Here is a 17,840-nt window from a genome sequence, read left to right as displayed (position 1 = left end):
GGCAAAATGTAGAAACCATTGGTGTAATTAGTGCAGGTTTGTGTAATATATTGGGGCACCAAGGTGGCACTTTTTGCCCTGAGTGCACCCAGTTCCGCACGAGCTGTGGGAGGTCGTGCGGCTCTAGTTCATAACTAACTAACATAACTTCAACTAACAGCAGTCAATTTCTGAATTTTCCCCTGAATGCTAAATCCAAAAACCATTGGCAATGCAATAGTGCCGTTTTTTTCCTGAACCGAATCAGTGTCGATGCCGCCCTTGTGCCATCATTTTTTTCCAATGGATTTCGCTATAAGTCGAAAGTAATTAATTCATCTGCCCGTCAAAAAAAAATAGCAGATTCCAATTTTAAAATCATAAATTTCAAGAAAAATTATTAATAGCGGACCACACCCTTAACTTCATACAGCGACAAGTGACAAGTGTGACAACAATGCTTGTCACATAAGTCAAATCCGTAATTATTATTTGTGTCAATGAATCTGACTGAAGTTCCTTGTTTTGTGGGTGTTAAAATATAATGGTGATGGTTTTTTTATAAAGACGTGATTTTTTGCCTTGGAATCCAATATTCAAGTATATAAGCAAATAGCCCATCAGAAGGTAAAATCCAGGAACTTCGAAGGTCAGGGAGTTTACGATAAATTATATACCCAAGGAGGGAGATCCTGGTTGTTTATTTACCATTCTACCAATAACAATTCATTCAGTCAATTGATAACCAGCTTAGTATTTTTGGATATCCTGGTACTTATATAGTAAAAAATCTCCTTGAAAATGAAAATAGGCCATATATTTGTATTCTTAAACTCTGGATATTTGATGCAAGTCTGAGAAACTTCTTAAGGAGATGATGCATCAAACTATTCCAAAACCTTACAGAACCTACTCTTAAGAAATAGCCAATAGCACTCAACACTAGCACAAAATGGATATGGGGGTCCGAAGGTTGCCAAAAAAACGTAAATTTGATCCATCTGAGCTAGATGAGGGGAATGAGACAAATAATTGTATAGCAGTTTCTGTAGTGCAAACATTAACAAGTGCTACCACCATTGATTACATCAGTAACACAAGTCTTAACAACTCCATTAATAGTCAGAGGAACTCTCCTGTACCTAGACCCCTTGTAGATTTAAGTGAATGGGAAGACCATAGAGTATTAGCTAAGCATGGAGATTGTTATGTTCCATGTAAAATCTGTCAAGCTGGAAACAATTCTGTAAGTTTTTAAAAATGTTGGTTAACTAAAATTTAATCATAAAAATTGAATTTTTTTCATAAGATTTGATTGTTGAGAGAAGAAAATTACTGGCATTTAGATTCAACATTTATTTGAAATGTTAACTTATTATTTCTAGTTTTATTAATGAAAATGAAATATAATGAAAAGATAGGAAGCTAATTGACTAATTAATTATTCATATTGATAATGTAATTAGGCTTTTGCAAATCTAGAATTTTTGGGGATCCATAGCAATGAAGATCTATATCATTATTCTAAATTTTTATTGTCACAAAGCATAACATAACTTGATTTTGATAATTAATTTGTGTTGTGTACTTTTACATGTGAAAGAATTTAATGAGAGAATTGTATGTACTTGATGAAGATTTCAGATATATTTATATATCTCTGTACTTGACTACAGAAATAGATGTTTTAAATATATTTTTTCTATAGCTTAGTATCCAATATTTACTAAATGAGCTTAATTGATGCATATAAGTATGTTAAGAAGGAAATGGAGGTCTAAAGGGCTACATGTACATTAAGTACAAAAGTTTATACAAAAGAATATTAATTACCTCATTTTAACTTTTTAATGTAAATCCACATTTAACATTTTATTTTTTTAATTAAACTGCATATATATATTTTAACATTAAATTAAATGCACCTGTGTTGTACCAACTATATTTTCTAAAAAAAATAAATCCTGAATGTACAAAATTAAGAACTCAAGTAAATAGTATAGACTATAAGACAACATTAAGAAATCCATATTCCAATAGACTCATTTATTTTGACACTAACAGTTTAACCATAATAGAATAATTTATAAAAAGTCCTATTATAACTGTTACATATTGCTAATAATTTTTGCTTTTTTTATATATAATTGGTTTACATATTGTTTATCAGGAAAATCACAATACAAAGATAATCAATGCATTCTGTGTGACAAGATAAAATAGAAAGTTTAGATTATATACCTGATGTTAAAATTAGATAAGATAAATACTGAAATACATTGGGTTAAAAAGATCTGTCTGATTATTTGACTCTTTAATTCTAAATAACTTCTAAAAAGTCATTCAGAATAAATGAAGTTATTTTAAATTACCCAATATAAATGCTCCAAATAAATGGTAGAATCTCTGTGCAAGATATTAAAATATGAGTTATCCCTGTATAATGTTAGTACTTGCTTTCTCCAATCATCAAACTTTAAATGTAACTTTTATAATATTAATGCTATATTAAAACTGAAAATTAAAACCTATTTGCTCTACACCTCTAGATCACAGTTGAGCTGGATGAAAACAAGGAAAGAAAAACTTATGAAAATGTGTTTGACAGTGAATGTAATGTGATTAGTGATGCCAGTCCATCAGTAAACCAGATTACTCTTGGAACAAGGGTGTGTGTAAGGCATAACCAGAGTTTATTTGTTGAAGGGGTAGTTTGCAACATTCCAGAAGATCAACCCATGCGTTTTGTGGTTACTGTCATAAGTAAGTGATCATGTGATAAATTTGTATCATTTCCTCTGTAAACTGTTTTAGCTAGGCTTAACATTTCTCCAATTACCATACCATGAAAGTCATATATTGAAATAATACATTGTTTTATTTCTCTTAAGTACTAGTAGATGGTTATAGAGCTACATTTTCTAAAATTATAAATCTTTATTTAATCAAATGTTGTTTTCTATGATTTAAGTTTAGAAAAACCTATGATTTTTACTATTGTGGCTGACTTTCCTTTTTGTCTGCATATGCAAATACTTTACAATTAACTCTTGCTAAAACTAAAACTGTTGCTATAGAATTAAGTTTATTTGAAAACAATTTTTTTAGAACAATTAATGCTAACAATAGAACATGAGCCTTAACATAAATTTATTGGTAAAAAAACAAAATCAGAATAAAAACTTTAACTCTTAATTTTTTAGGAAAACTTTTACTGTAATTCTTGAACTTAGTAAAAGCATAATTATTTGCTAAACCTAGAAAAAATGTAGATATTAATAGTATTTTTTTTTGTTGTATATTATTGCATTTCTACAAATATGGTAGAAAGTTTGTTTGATATAGAAATTACATGTACTCAATATAATAGGCACCATCACACTTTAAATATTCTTGTGCGAAATACTAGAAGAAATTAGAAACTATTAGCAAAATTGAAAACTGCACTGAAAATTGATTTATGCACAAAATATTAATTTTCAAAGCACATAGTGTTAAAGATAATTTTGGTTATATAAAAAGATATTTTGTTGCTATGGTTATATGCTTGTTTTAGCTAGTCATAAAAATAACTTCTCAAATAAATCATTTTAGGAGAAGGCTCTTATGATATAACTGTTAAAAGAGCAGATCTGCGATTACTTCGGCCACCATGGTGGGACGAACTCCAACAAGCCAGACAACAAAATAACGAGTTTTCTAGGATTTCTCCCGCGACACTTCACACCCCAGTTAGTGCATGCACACCCTTATCCAATGGTCGAACTTATGATGAGTATTTAGAAAGTGAGGATGAACTACAACCAGAAGGATTTACTGAAGAAGCAAAGCTTTCTGGAGGAAGTAAAAGGAGTAGTATGCACAGTAGAGGCTCGTCATCCAGTAGTGTAACTCCTAGCCAACCTGCTACTCCTCACAAATATAAAAAGGTAAGTTTTCCAATGTTATATTTCTGATTATACTAAGGAAAGGTGCATTATTTTTATTTTAGGGTGATGTTGTTTCAAACCCAAATGGCATTCGTAAGAAATTCAATGGTAAGCAATGGCGTAGGCTGTGTTCCAAAGATAACTGTCAAAAAGAAAGTCAAAGGCGAGGGTATTGCTCACGACACCTGAGTCAAAAAGGCAATGGTGTACGTAATACGTCGTTTTCCAGAGCAGGTAGTAAACATGATGGTGAAGAGACTTCCAGGGATTCAGAAACGTCTCCTAGTGCCCAAGATCGCAGGATTACTGGTAGATTTGATCAGGAAGAAACTGATGCTGCCAATATGTTAGGTAACTATCAAATAATCCAAGTTTAACTGTGGTATGGGAGCTTTATTGGCAAAATTATAGATGTTTCATTTTTGACATTGCTTTGGAAACTTGAAGTCATTATTATGTTCTTTAAAGTCATAATTCCGCTCTCCAGAATATTTGTATTTTATAATACGCTTGCATTTTAACTTATATCCTATCTTTTTAGTGTCTCTAGGCAGTTCCCGCTCTGTCACTCCAGCACCATTCTCTCCAGGCACTGCCAGTTCACCTGTAGCTCGTAGTTTAGGGGGCGCCCCTTCCCCCGTCACTGTGGGTCCAAGACAAAATGTCTTTTTGCCCATTGGAGGGGGTGCCCCATCATACCCACCTTACCATCAACCAGTTATACGACCAGAACTGGTTAGGCCACAGACCACTCAGAGCGTCATTCGAGTTTCACCAGGTCCGCGTCCCTGGAACAGTGTTGCTTCAATTGACACTTCACATACATCAGTTATGATGCAACATGATTTGCCATTAGAAGAACCTGCGACTTTGACAAGTCATGTGGCACCTGGTAAGTAATGAGATATTTATTTATGTTATATAAAGACATCTATACTCGTTAAGCGTTATATGTTGGTGAAGCTGATATTCCCAGAAATATTTGAAAGTTTTAAAATTTAAGTTCTACATTTGATTCCTTTATTTTAGGATCTTTATACATCATACCACACCTTCATGAGAAAAATTTACTTGTGATAAAGAATGAAATGGATAACAGATTAGCTGAGGAGCCTAGACCTTTGGTGCCAAGACAGGTTAGTCTTGTAGAACCATAATCATTGTATTATTTCGCAAATAATAACTGAAATGTATATAATTATTGCACATATGATAGCAAGGGGAGGATTTTTTTTATTTGGGTAGTATGTTTCAGCTAGTAATTGGTTTTAAAATAAGAATCCTGGGATTTGCAAAATATAATTAAGGGACTGAAAAAGTAGAATTGAATTTGTTATTTAGTGTTATAAAGTAGACCTCTAATTAAGATTAAATTTTACTGTTTGAATACAAATCAATTAAACTGCATGATGATTTATTTTTTATAATTTTTCACATATTTGAATTAATTAATCATACATTTCAATCACTTTTTATAGGTTCTTTAAAAAAATACAAAGCATTAGAAATCAATAATTAAATATATTTTATAATTGAATACAGTTTTTTTGGTTTTCGTTATCATTTAATAACTCAAGGGAATTTGTAATATTCAAGAAATTTAGTAATATTGTCAGCTAATATTGAAATAATTTTTTGCCATTTCATCAGAAATTCGGAAATTGTTGTTGGTCAGTCAAATATCATATTGTAAAATCCTTTATTTTTATTACGAATTTTGCTGATTAAGCATTTTGCGTTTGTTTCTTGGTTTTTTTCCAATTATTGATTCAACAGTATAAGATTTAGAAACATCTTTAGCAGGACTATTTGCCCTGGACCTGTCGGACTTTACTAGTGAAAGAGTGATATAACAACCTCACAACTCGGCAACTTCGCCTATCTTGATAAAGTTGTTTATATTTTGCTACGATTAAAATACTAAAATTTTGGGTACTATTTGCTAAATTATTTTTTTATTTTGGTGATATTATGGCAAATTTATATCAGTTAACGGTTTGCTCCAAGAAAAACTAAAATAAGTACGGTGTAAGTACTCTTTCCATTATTTTATCCGAAAGAATTCATATACAATCTGCTGTCCAACCGAAGTGTAATTTTACGGTCGGAGAACCTAACGCAGTTGCCACTTCATCTAAATTTTCTGAGATGCCTCTGGCTGCGCATATGAAGACCGTAATGCTGTGCCCTAACTGCGATTCCAAAGTCGATGGGTCGCGGGATACTTGCGTTTAATGTGATGGGTGTAAGGCTAGCATGCATATCCAGTGAACGGCATGGTCTACTGGTCTCAGCAAAGAGGACATTTCCCGCATCACGAGAACTAAGGCGGGCATGTTGAAAATTATGTTTGTTAAATGCGAAGCTAAATTATCGCAATAGTTCGATTTACAAGCGCTATTAAAAAATGAAAATGGTAAACTTATCGAAAAGATATCATTACTGGAGAGCCAGATTCAGGTTATTCGCGATAGTATGGGTGGTAGTGGCGGTAATGTTAACTTGTCACCGTTACATTCTGAAGAAATTATTTCCGAGTTAAACAAGCGTAATATTCGTAAAAAAAACATTGTTCTGTTTAATGTAAGTGAACAACCCGGAGACATACAGGGTGTCCCAGGGAAAACGAAACAGAGGTATTTTTGGTATGAAAAAAAATTTTTTTACAAAAATCTCGAACACGTCGATTTTATTTTCGAGGGGGACAACTTTTCCTTACTAAGGCACCCTCATACCAGTAACCCTCTTCGAGGGGGTGGGATCACCCCTAAAATCTTAAATAGAAAGAGGGGTCGTGTGATACCTTATTTTAAAGGTCTTTTAATTCTGAATATAACTGCCAAATTTGAAGTGGCTAAAATTTTTTATCCGGATATGACAGCTTGTTAAAATTGTAGAAACAGCGAAAATGAAAAAGGTATTTTGAACTCTGTTTTGGATAATATTTTTAAAAGAATAAGGAAGTCCTAATTTCAAAGGGGTCACTTATTAATTAAGAGGCCACCCTAATACCTGGAATCCTTTACGAGGGGTTGAAAGCACCCCTTAAATCTTAAATAGAAAAAGGGGTTGTGTCATTCCTTAAGGCCTTTTTACTCTGAATTTAAATGGTGACTTCTGAATGACTGATGGATATCTTGTGGATATAAAAATAGCAAGAAATATCTTTACTGCCGGTAAAAGTGGAGAGATAAGAAATACCTACCCTTTTCCTTTTGTGTCTTTTAAATAAAACAAGTTTATTTAAATTACGTCAATTTATTAAATGTTCAAATTGTGCCCCGCCTACTTCCATGCAGGAATACAGGTTTTGCTCAAAACGATGCCTAACGTTTTGTAGAACTTCAGGTGTTATCATCTGACACTCATTTATAATTCTCTGGCGTAAGTCTTCTAGGGTTGGGTAGCCTAAACTTTTGTTTTTAAATGCCCCCATAAAAAAAAATCTAATGGGGTTAAATCGGGTGACCTAGCTGGCCATTCCATAAAAGGTCCTCTCCTTCCAATCTAACGATCAGGAAATATCTCATCAAGATATTGCCTCACACCAGCAGCATAATGTGGAGGCGCTCCGTCTTGTTGGAAAACGACTTGATCATCATCAGAATGATTTCCGCCTTCCATTATTTCTACTATTCTTGGATATACGGCATTTTCCAAGAGATCTCGGTACATTTCTCCATTCAAATTTCCGGGCAGAAAAAACGGACCAACAATGGAGCCGCCCAAGATTCCCGCCCAAACATTTAACTTCTCAGGGAACTGGGTATGAACTTTACGAAACTGGCCCGGATTTGCATTTGACCAGTAGCGGCAGTTATGACGATTTACGTTGCCATTAAGAAAAAAAGTACATTCATTGAAATATTTGGCTTTCAAAGAGGATGGTGTTTATCCTGCTAGAGGACTAGATCACTTAAATAAGCTAGTTTTATTTACATTTTTTTACTTACATTGAATAACTTTTAAAAGATAAATCACTTTTAGTTCATTAAATGAATTTATTTTGCGTAGATTCCTATTAGGAACTTATAGGAGATGTTTCATTTTATGTTAATCCTACAGATTATACAAAACGAACATATCCGCAACACTCAACCTGCTGTCATTGTCCATCCAACCCAATTAGTGCCAGTACTACCAGCCGCTTCTCAACCGAGAGGTCCATCTACAGGGGTTATAGTAACTCCTGAGCAAGCTGTAGAACCTATGCCAATTCAACCCATTCAACAGCAACCCTTAACTCCAAATTCAGTTCAACCTCCACAAGTAGGCAGTCCAGCTTCCGCTTTTGCTGTTCCATGGCACACTGTGGTCCCAGTGCTGTCGAGTGCCAATAGTCCTGCGACTAATACTCAAGGATCTACTTCTCCTAACAACCATGACATGCATGAGACTGAAGGGGGTGATAATGATCATCAAGTATTACGAGAGGATGACGATGATGATGATGTTTTTGAGCCAGATAACGGTGATAGTTCAGGAGGAACAGAAGTCGGTAGAAATCAAGTAGGGGCGCCACATAGGAGGACGCAATCTTCTAGTGGAGCTCGAGAATCTAGAGTAAGTTACATTTTTTTATGATCAAATATATGCCAAAATAAGTTCCTGTCCAGATTAAAAAACCTCAGTAAATACATAAAACAACAAAAGTCAAATTTGAATTTAAGTTTAGAGTAGAGATTCATTCTAGAGCATCATTGTTCACGTTTTATTAAAATAATCTGATAACTGATATATCCTTAATATGAAAATATTCTTTAAATTTATTTGCGAATTTTTGCACTTAAATGTTTAAATTCCCTAAGTGTATGTATGTCTTAAGTTTTGATTCCATTTCTGTACATATATGTATATTATTAATTTATCATTTAGAACACCAAAGAAAGGATTAGAAGGCCCATGAACGCGTTTATGATTTTCTCTAAAAGGCACAGAGGCTTAGTACATCAACGACATCCAAATCAGGATAATCGTACAGTGTCCAAAATCCTGGGTGAGTGGTGGTACGCTTTAGGTGTGCCCGAGAAGAAAAAGTATCATGAGCTTGCTACTGAGGTTAAAGAAGCACATTTTAAGGCTCATCCTGAGTGGAAATGGTAATAGGACGTAAATGAATTTAAAAAAAATCAATTCTTTAATTAATTGTTTTTTCCAGGTGCAATAAAGACAGGAGAAAATCCTCTACAGGATCGGGACGAAGCAAGTTAAGTTCAACGGGTGATTGCGATGTTCCAATGAGCCCAGGTATGATGGATAGATCTACATCAACAGGCGGAAACAATGAAGATGACGACGATGATCACTTAGTGATTGCAGATCCGCCTGGACACGAGCTTGACCTTAAATGCAAGGAAAAAGTAAACGATTCAGATTCTGAGTCTCATTTTGATGTAGAAGGACCTGCCCAAACTGGTGGCTTTACCCAAGTGACCCCTACTTCAGTACCTTATCATTTAGGGACATTTCCGAGGCCAGCAAGCCATTTTAAAGGCGTGCCTTATTCTCCTCAACAAATAAAATCCGAAGAACCCTGTTCTTCGGCTCCAAATACACCGACTACTGCGTTTTCGACTGGTAAGTATTATTTTTCTGTAATGAAGAATGAAACCTTTTAAGAACTGGTATGACTTAAAAAACATGAATTAAAATCAGTCAATACTAACATGCAAATTTGCTTGGCATTAGAGTCTGGCTTCAATTTTAAATATATACTTTTAAGCGTAAGTTTATTAAATTATTTATTTACGTTTTGTTTTAAAAATTATTTTTTTTTTGCAAATTGATCTGAATATATGGTATAGAGTATAGATTAAATTCAAACCTTGGTAATTAATAAAGTTAAATACGTAATTTTTTTTTAGTTGGGAATGGGTCTCTTACCATTCTGAACCAAGGTAATAAGGCGACAAGTGAGAACTACCAGTCTCCCTTAACGCTGTTAATTGGTAGTAATGGACCATTGTGTCTTTCTGAAACATCGTCAGAAAGGCAGCAGTTCGTAGTTCAAGTTTCTTCGACCGCTTCTTCTGAGATACCACTTTCATGTCTGTATGTGCAACCACATACATACGATCAACCGCGTTTGGCTTTGCAGTTGGTACCCAAGGTGGCTGCTAGTACCGCTCCTCCACACTCCGTCATTGTCAGCCAGCCAACCAGGGTGCTACCTCAACTTGAGGATGTAACACCTACTACTCCTAAGAGTCACAATCAAGGTATATTAGCATTAGCTTTATAAAACCCGTTTAAAACCAGTACACATGATGAGTTTAAGAAATTTAATTCTGCGTAAAACCTTAACACTTTTTAACAATGAAATGTTTTTTGTTTATTACCAGGTCTTTTCTACTCAAAACCCAAGTTAGAATCCAGTCTACCAGAGGAGGATACCAGTTCCCGCGAAGATACAGATGGAGAGTTTAAACTTGCTCCTACACCAGCTCAACTTGGGCGTGCACCCCTTCAAAGGCGTCAATCAATGGCTGTGAACCTCTCCTCTTCCGCTACAACATCTCAGAATAGTGTCGAGATAATAAAGTCCGAGATTCAAAGCCCATGTAGTAAAAAGAGCATGTTTAAAAGAAATGTTGAGGACGGGATGGATAAGTACGCATTTACTTAGCAATAAGCTTAAAATTCTTCACATTTGATAAGTTTGTATTACAGGGTTCTAGAAACCGTCAATTTTGAAGCGAAATTTTCATCCCTTCCGAGATTTCAACCATGTGATGGTCAGTCTCCCAGTGCCATTTCAATAACGAGCCCCAATGTATTTGGCTTTAATACTATAAGGCGCAGGGGTGGACCCCCTCTGACCGCCCCAGCAAGAGGCCCTGAAGACGACTTTGTCGCAGGGGCAGAAGCTCCTTTATCTCTCCCTTCTGCAAGGCCTTTGGCGGGGAATCGCTTCTTTGGTCCAGATTTTTCGTTAGAAAATGTTCGAGAGCTTACTGAGGCCGACGATGGGACTTCACCTTCTCCGAGAACACCACGAACACCGGGAAGTAAAGATCCCGACAAAGGACATCGAAAGATCTTGGAGCAGCGCAGAAAGTTGGTGATGCAGATGTTTGGCGAACATTCATACTTTCCCAGTGCCCAGGCTACTTCTAAATTTCAGGCCGAACACAGTGATATTTTTCCTACTAAAGCTAGCTTACAGCTTAAGGTAATTTTATAAATTTTTATATTAAAATTGCATTATTTATTATACATTTAATTCTTACTAACTCTACTTTTTTGCTATTCAATGATATTTTGAATGGTTTATTTCGTTCTTAAAAAAGATATCTTTTCTTTAAAAACAATAAAAAAACACTTAATATCTGAAATGTTTTGTTACAATTCTATCTAATTAGCAAGTAGTTAATTCCAATATATTTGCAAAGGGATTTAAAATTAGAGCTAATCGGTAAAAAACAAGCCCTGATGACGGCCTACGGCCGAAAGCTAGCGCTTTCGGCAGCAATTTTTAATTTATTATATACTCTGAATACAAGTCGTGTGTTTTATTTATTAGAAAATTTTTGTTTTGTTTTCGCAACAGTATTAATGAGAAAGTAATTCGTGTCAAAATAACCTTCAAAATTTATACAAAAACTTTTTGGGCGATAAACCGTTCCTCAGTTATGTATAGCATTTCGTACGGCACCGGTGATTACAAAACAACGAAATACATATCAACCAGGATTCGATAAATATAATTAAACACTATTTCAGTCTCCTTAAATCTTTATGTCTTTCTATTAAGAAACTAAACACATTTCAAGTCACTAATTATATACAATTATCATTTTCTGCGCTCATTTTCGAACCAATTGAGTACAGTAAATAATAATGGTTCCTATCAAAAAATTATAATATTGCTGTGAAATCACTGAATAATGTTTAACAAGAAGCTTCTCCAGAATCTTTGTTAATATATTAAAAAAAGGATATGGTACCGTTTCTTGATAAAAATTTGCACGTAATTTGCGTATTTTAGCAGGATAACAATTCCAAACATACCTCAACAATTGTTAGAGTAATTTACGACTTTTTATTCTTACTGTAATAGATATATTTTTTTCCTTCCATTTAACATGAATAAGATTGCTTAATGTTTTAAAATTTTATTAATGAAAATGAGATATACATAATTAGGTTGAGTGTCAAATAAAAATGTTTCTTGAAAATTTTCCAACGTTGTCTACTAGTAGTTTTTAACACTAAAGTAATAATCTATTATTTATTTAATCTTAATACATTATTATGTCAACATTTTTAATATGCGTAATTAAAAATAAATGTATATCTATAGTAAATAATTAAAAAATGTTGTTGCAGATCCGCGAAGTACGCCAAAAGCTAATGGCGCAAGGCAACCCATTAACTCCTTTGACTCCTAGCGCAGGCGCACCCCAATCGGCTGGACCGCATGAGCCCATCAGAGTGTCTTCCAACAGCTAGCCCGGTACCCCTTCTCATCCGTTTTCGTCTTCCCTTGGAATGTACTGGTTACGCAACCAACACAGGTACCGGATAATTTAAGAGTTTAATCACCCTAGGAATTTTGTACCTAGTGTGCGAATAAATGAACTTAAAGGAACGTATTTTAGCCGTGATAACGAAGCACTTACGTACGTAAATATGAGATTTATATATGGCACTTGCGTGAATCATGTTAAAGCTGAAGCTAATGTTCTTTTTTATAGTTTTTTATTTTACGTATAAACAATGTTGCAAAAAAAAGTGTTAAATTTATCAGTTTAAAATTGAATTTCGGCCAAAAACATTTTTTACGTAATGTACATGGAGGTGCAGAAGGAGCTGACAGTCCCATTAATCTTCGTCAGCGCGCCCATAATTCAGCTTTACAGTGTACTTTCAACTCCTTCTTTGCTAACATATTGAATAGTAGATATATTTAGAGCTAGGAGACACAAGCAAAAGGGCAATCACTCTGTACATATTTATATATTTTCAGCTCAAAATATTTATTAACAAACATTTTCAGCACTTATATTTATTACGACAGAGGGACCCATAATGTGCGCTATCGTTTAGGAATGTTTTTTTTTAAATATGGTCTGCGATTTAAAGAGAAATTGCAATTGTCAAGAATATAAATTAAATGATTTGAATAAAAGCATATTAGATTATATCCGATGCGTTGTTCTGAATAATATAAAATAAATATTAGAAAAACATTTAAATTTATTCTTGGTTTAGCAAGAAGCATGTTGTATGACCCCTTATTTTAAGATACATACCTTCAGGCCTATAGGGTTTGCACTAGAACAAAATACCTTATATATTGTTATTTCATGAAACTATAAGGTAGCCAAAAAGCAAAAAAGGCGTTAATAAAAAAAAGCATTATATTTATGAAGAATGTTAATTTAAACTGAAGATAATGAATCTGGTTTTCCATATAACTTAAATGAGATTTTAAAATTTAAAAAACGATGGAAAACCCGGCTTAATGTCATGATTTGGGTAATAGCTATTATTATAATATATTTTCTGGTTTTAATAATACTCGACTTTTTACTTATTATTTCCAATCAAAAATGCATTATTGTTTGTTTTCCATATTACTAATTTTGTTTGCGCGTTGGATTTGTGTATAGCATTAATCTTTTTAAATAGAGTATTAGTTTCATATGTACAATTTCTCTCTACTTATCTCTAGTTTCGTTTATTATTTTCGATATATTTATAGATTATCAACTAAATACAGCAATATATTTTGATACGTCACTATATATAAAGCATTTTTTTAAAGCAGAACTGGCACGTTAGTTAGTCAAAGATTTATTGTACATTCCTTTTATAGCCTTTAGAAATTATAATCACGTTAGCTAATTCGAAGTTCAACATATTATATATTTGGATAGTGACTTGATGTACTGTATTTATTTTTTAGTCGTTAATATCTAATTTTACTAGATTTAATATGCTTTAATAAATTTTCTATTCACAACGCTAGTTCTCTGCTTTTTGGTTGCATTTTTGTTTCAAGATGACAATCTGGGGTATACGTTAGTTTATATCTGTGAGTAAAAATAAGTAGCTTAAAAGAACAACCGTATATTATTTATGCGTTTATATTATGGAATATTATTTTACCATGAAACTAACTGTTTGATAGCGTCTTGTCCTTTTTAAATATTAAGTAAGCCAATTTAAAAGTCCTGTTCTCTAATTTATAAATTTAGTGTATTCTATGGTGTTTCAAATTAGTAAAACAAGTAACTTATCAATTTATTATCCCATTATGACTTTCAGTGCACTGCAATATTCACGGTAATAAAAAATTCTATTATGGTTATCGTGATAATTTTTAACCGTCTTTTTACAATAATATTTTAACTTACAACCTGTCGATTTATTAGATCCTGGCTGTAGTAATAAAGTTTTTAATAAAGTTTAATAAACTGTAAGAGATAAATTCTTTATTAAGTAGAGGGAGTACAGGGCCAGCTAAAAAAAATAAAAAAACTAAAATATTGCCAGTGCAGGTAAGGTTTGGTAGTAGGCTGGAGGAAGAGTTTAAAAATAAAGACTTATTAGAGTATGAGGTGCTTATTTTCCAAGTAATCTTAACCATGGAACACCTAATAGCTGAACTACAGAATGATACTAATTAAAATCTAGAGTACATTAATTTTAATATTTTTTAAACACCAAAAACTATATAATAATAGAATCATTATTTTTAAATACAATATTAATTATCCTGCCTGGCATCCTAGTTTTTTTTTGTTATTAGCGAAATGGATTATTTAAAAGTTAAATAAAGTGAAAATTAAATAAAAAGATTAAATTTTAATCGCAATTAACCAAACATAATTTTAGTATCTATAGTACTTACATATCTTTTAAACTATTCATAAATTTTATGTATTTTGTGATCAGTTGGCCAAAATTCTTAAATCATATATAACTCTTAAGAATTTTTTAAAGAAGTCTGTTTAAAAAATAGTTTTCTTGATAATATCCAGTGTGGATACATATTTTTTTCATGCAGAACGTTTACTTACAATATTTTATTTTAATAATAATTAATAAAGTTAATTATCATTTTTGCGTCCTCTGCAGGCCAAAGTAAACGGAAAATAACTTTAAATAAAGCTGTGACCTGAACCCATTTGAAAGCTTATTTTGCATTTTTTGTGTATTCAGGTTGTAATTTATGGGAGGTTAAAAACATCAGAAAAGGTAGCATAAAATACAATTGTTATTATTTTTAGGGTACCAGTGTTTTTAAACTAAAAATAGTTAATCCACATATGATAACCATTAATAAGTACGACGGTTGTTGTAGTTTCTTATAACGACTCCATGGCCAGATTATTTCAATTGTGCATTTATCTAAAACACTATTTCAAAAAATATATCTTATAATATTTAAATGCTTAAAATATGGAATTACAAAAAAAGTAGTAACAACTTTTATAAGATTGTTTTTTAATTTCTGATACAATCATTCATTTTACATCCATAGTGTCAAATATATGTTAAATCGATCAAGGACACACTCCGTACAGAAATGTTTAATTATAAAATTAAAACGATAGCCTAATTAGATTATTCCAAAATAAATTTTATGGGAAAAATTGAATTCATAACAGAGTTAATTCATTTGTTACTTCGTGAATACTATTTATATCATCCAATTTGTGATTTGCTTTTTTAGATGTATGTTAAATTGTTAAATGAATTTCATCAATTAAATTTTATTATTAAATTTAGTGGTGCTCTTTATTGTTTTTTTTTTATTCAAAAAATCGTAGGGATTCGTTAATCCATACAATATATATTATTTTCATTTATAATGCACGGTGCAATAAAAAATAGACTCGATAGTTTATATGTAGTGTAAATTTGTAATATGTTGACCATTTGTGATTATACTTAAGAATGTTTAAAATACCTTACTCGCAATAATTTGTATGTATTCGTCGTTGCAAGTTTGTATCATAGTTATTTTATATATAAAGTGATATGTGCAACCGTATCATATTAAGGGCTGTCAAGTAACTGTTTGCCGAATTAATATTAGAAAAGAAATTACATCGTTTCATAGAAAAGACCTCAAACAAATATTAGGCTAGAATCTCATAAATCATATTCGAAATAAATTTTTTAGCATTCAAAATTAAATGATATATTCATAAAATTTGAAAAAGTTTGGGATTTATAAATAAAAACATCAAAATTTAATTTAGTAACCATTTTTTTTGCCAGGCCAAGAATGTATTCGGTTGTCGTATACAAAGTATACTTATGTGATACTCTCAAAAAATGTATAAAAGCGGAGCTGCAGAGATTTTTTGCCTTTTAATAAAAAATATAAATACTAGAAGAAAACTTAATATTTCATGGTAATTATGAGTCATATGAAAAGCAGGAGAAAATTCTTTAAAATGGCACTAAACCATTGACTGCTGTCCCAGTGCTTTTAGGGTTTGGACAGTTTTTGTATTATATATATATATTGATATTTTTCCAGCCTTAAACCTTAATTTGCAGTATCAATGGACAACCCTTTTAGAGGGCAGTGACAACTAAGGTGCTCCAAATTTTATTGCTTCGTTATCCTTGTAACAATAAACGATACAAGCTTGAGTAAATATACTTTTAATATTTTTATTTACACGCAGCGATTGAATTTTATTTAGCGGTCTGCTTACGATAAGTGATTCAGTCTATCCATAAATTGTCTTATTTGTATTGTTAGTTTTCATAATTTGTATGGGATCTTTTCTACATAGTTGAATTTGTGAAAATATGTGCAATATATACAGATACTTACATATTTTTTTGAGAAAGGTGATTATATTTAATTAATTAACTTAGGGAGTATTTTATGGCCCATTGTTCGATTATAGTTTTAGGGTATAACAAATAGTAGAATATCAACCTGTCATATTGTGCCAAATTATTTTTCACTTATGTCACTTCTGTGTTTTATTAAAAATATATAACATGGGTACCCAATTCAAGTTATCGACATAATTAGTTACGAAAAATATTTAATAAAAACAAGTATAAATAGACGTATTGTTACTACGTATACGAGTCACAAGTAAAGGTCTATGAGCAAAACTATGCATTATATAATACATTTTTTAATGAACAAAGTTTGGTACAAGTTGAGGACCTTCACTGATATTGTTAATATAATGAGAGGCACCCGCTTTTATTGTCAATTTTTACTTAATAATTAAGTTGATATTAGTTATTAAGTTAGAGCCGTTTAATTTAATATTTCGCCTGTCTATTTTGAAAGGATTTTTTAAGAATCCTGTTATTTCAAAAGTATGTTGACAATTTTTTTTTGTGAATGGTTGTGTTTTTATACATACTATCTTAAGTTATGTGTATTAAGTTAAATAAAAGCTGTAGTAGCATTTCATGATCTCTTTGACATAATGAAAAATTATGCACACCTTACGTTGAGTATATAGCGTGTATATACGACACTTTTAGTAGTATTTGTACATCATATAATTATGATCACAAATCCATTAAAAATAAAAATTGTATGAAATTTATTTGTTTTTTTTCTTTTCTTTGATATGAAATCCTAATTTGCAATTAATGCCTTATGGCTTAATTCGTCAATATTGAATTAACAAGATTAGCAACATGTAGCATCGTTTTTTAATGAAAGTATATATATTTTTAGTTAGATTTATTATTTAAATACATATTTTGATTATTAGAATCATTATGACAAAGCACTTCGCTGTCACAAATCCTGAACAACGTTACTGTAGTCGAATAAAAGTAAATAAATACTTATAATAAATATATTATATTGTTCTACTTATGCTCTTTATATTTATAAAGTGATTAACTCATACATTGGCTTTATGGGAAACTGAATCCGCATAGTAAAGCGGTACATAAGACGTAATTATGTAATTTAACAAAAATGAA

The 17,840-nt window shown here is 31.9% G+C and overlaps 1 protein-coding gene across 3 annotated transcripts; it reads left to right on the top strand.

Annotated features, from left to right (window-relative positions):
* Window positions 1–489: 489 nt before the first annotated feature.
* LOC126748707 (protein capicua homolog) lies at window positions 490–17,452 on the top strand. 3 transcript variants are annotated; one of them, XM_050458093.1, is made up of 14 exons: window positions 490–1,225; window positions 2,529–2,742; window positions 3,574–3,908; window positions 3,971–4,259; window positions 4,450–4,800; window positions 4,938–5,044; window positions 7,974–8,471; window positions 8,784–9,007; window positions 9,067–9,155; window positions 9,219–9,485; window positions 9,773–10,126; window positions 10,250–10,517; window positions 10,566–11,079; window positions 12,237–17,452. In XM_050458093.1, the coding sequence occupies exons 1-14, from the start codon at window positions 932–934 to the stop codon at window positions 12,357–12,359; spliced, it is 3,927 nt and encodes a 1,308-aa protein (XP_050314050.1). In that variant the 5' UTR covers window positions 490–931; the 3' UTR covers window positions 12,360–17,452. The 3 variants fall into 3 exon arrangements, with proteins under 3 accessions (XP_050314050.1, XP_050314049.1, XP_050314048.1); XM_050458092.1 differs by having other exon boundaries at window positions 9,067–9,485; window positions 10,578–11,079; XM_050458091.1 differs by having other exon boundaries at window positions 9,067–9,485.
* The last annotated feature ends 388 nt before the right edge of the window (window positions 17,453–17,840 follow it).

The sequence above is a fragment of the Anthonomus grandis genome, chromosome 22 (assembly GCF_022605725.1).
Source record: "Anthonomus grandis grandis chromosome 22, icAntGran1.3, whole genome shotgun sequence".
Classification (NCBI taxonomy): domain Eukaryota; kingdom Metazoa; phylum Arthropoda; class Insecta; order Coleoptera; family Curculionidae; genus Anthonomus; species Anthonomus grandis.
This window is presented reverse-complemented; position numbering and strand designations above follow the sequence as displayed.

What these genes read in the sequence shown, in the direction of transcription:
- LOC126748707 (XM_050458091.1), top strand. Translation starts at nt 932, where the DNA reads ATGGATATGGGGGTCCGAAGGTTGCCAAAAAAACGTAAATTTGATCCA. An exon ending in GACAAGTCATGTGGCACCTG is followed by an intron (nt 4,801 to 4,937) that starts GTAAGTAATGAG and finishes CCTTTATTTTAG; the next exon opens with GATCTTTATACATCATACCA. An exon ending in TCCTAAGAGTCACAATCAAG is followed by an intron (nt 10,127 to 10,249) that starts GTATATTAGCAT and finishes GTTTATTACCAG; the next exon opens with GTCTTTTCTACTCAAAACCC.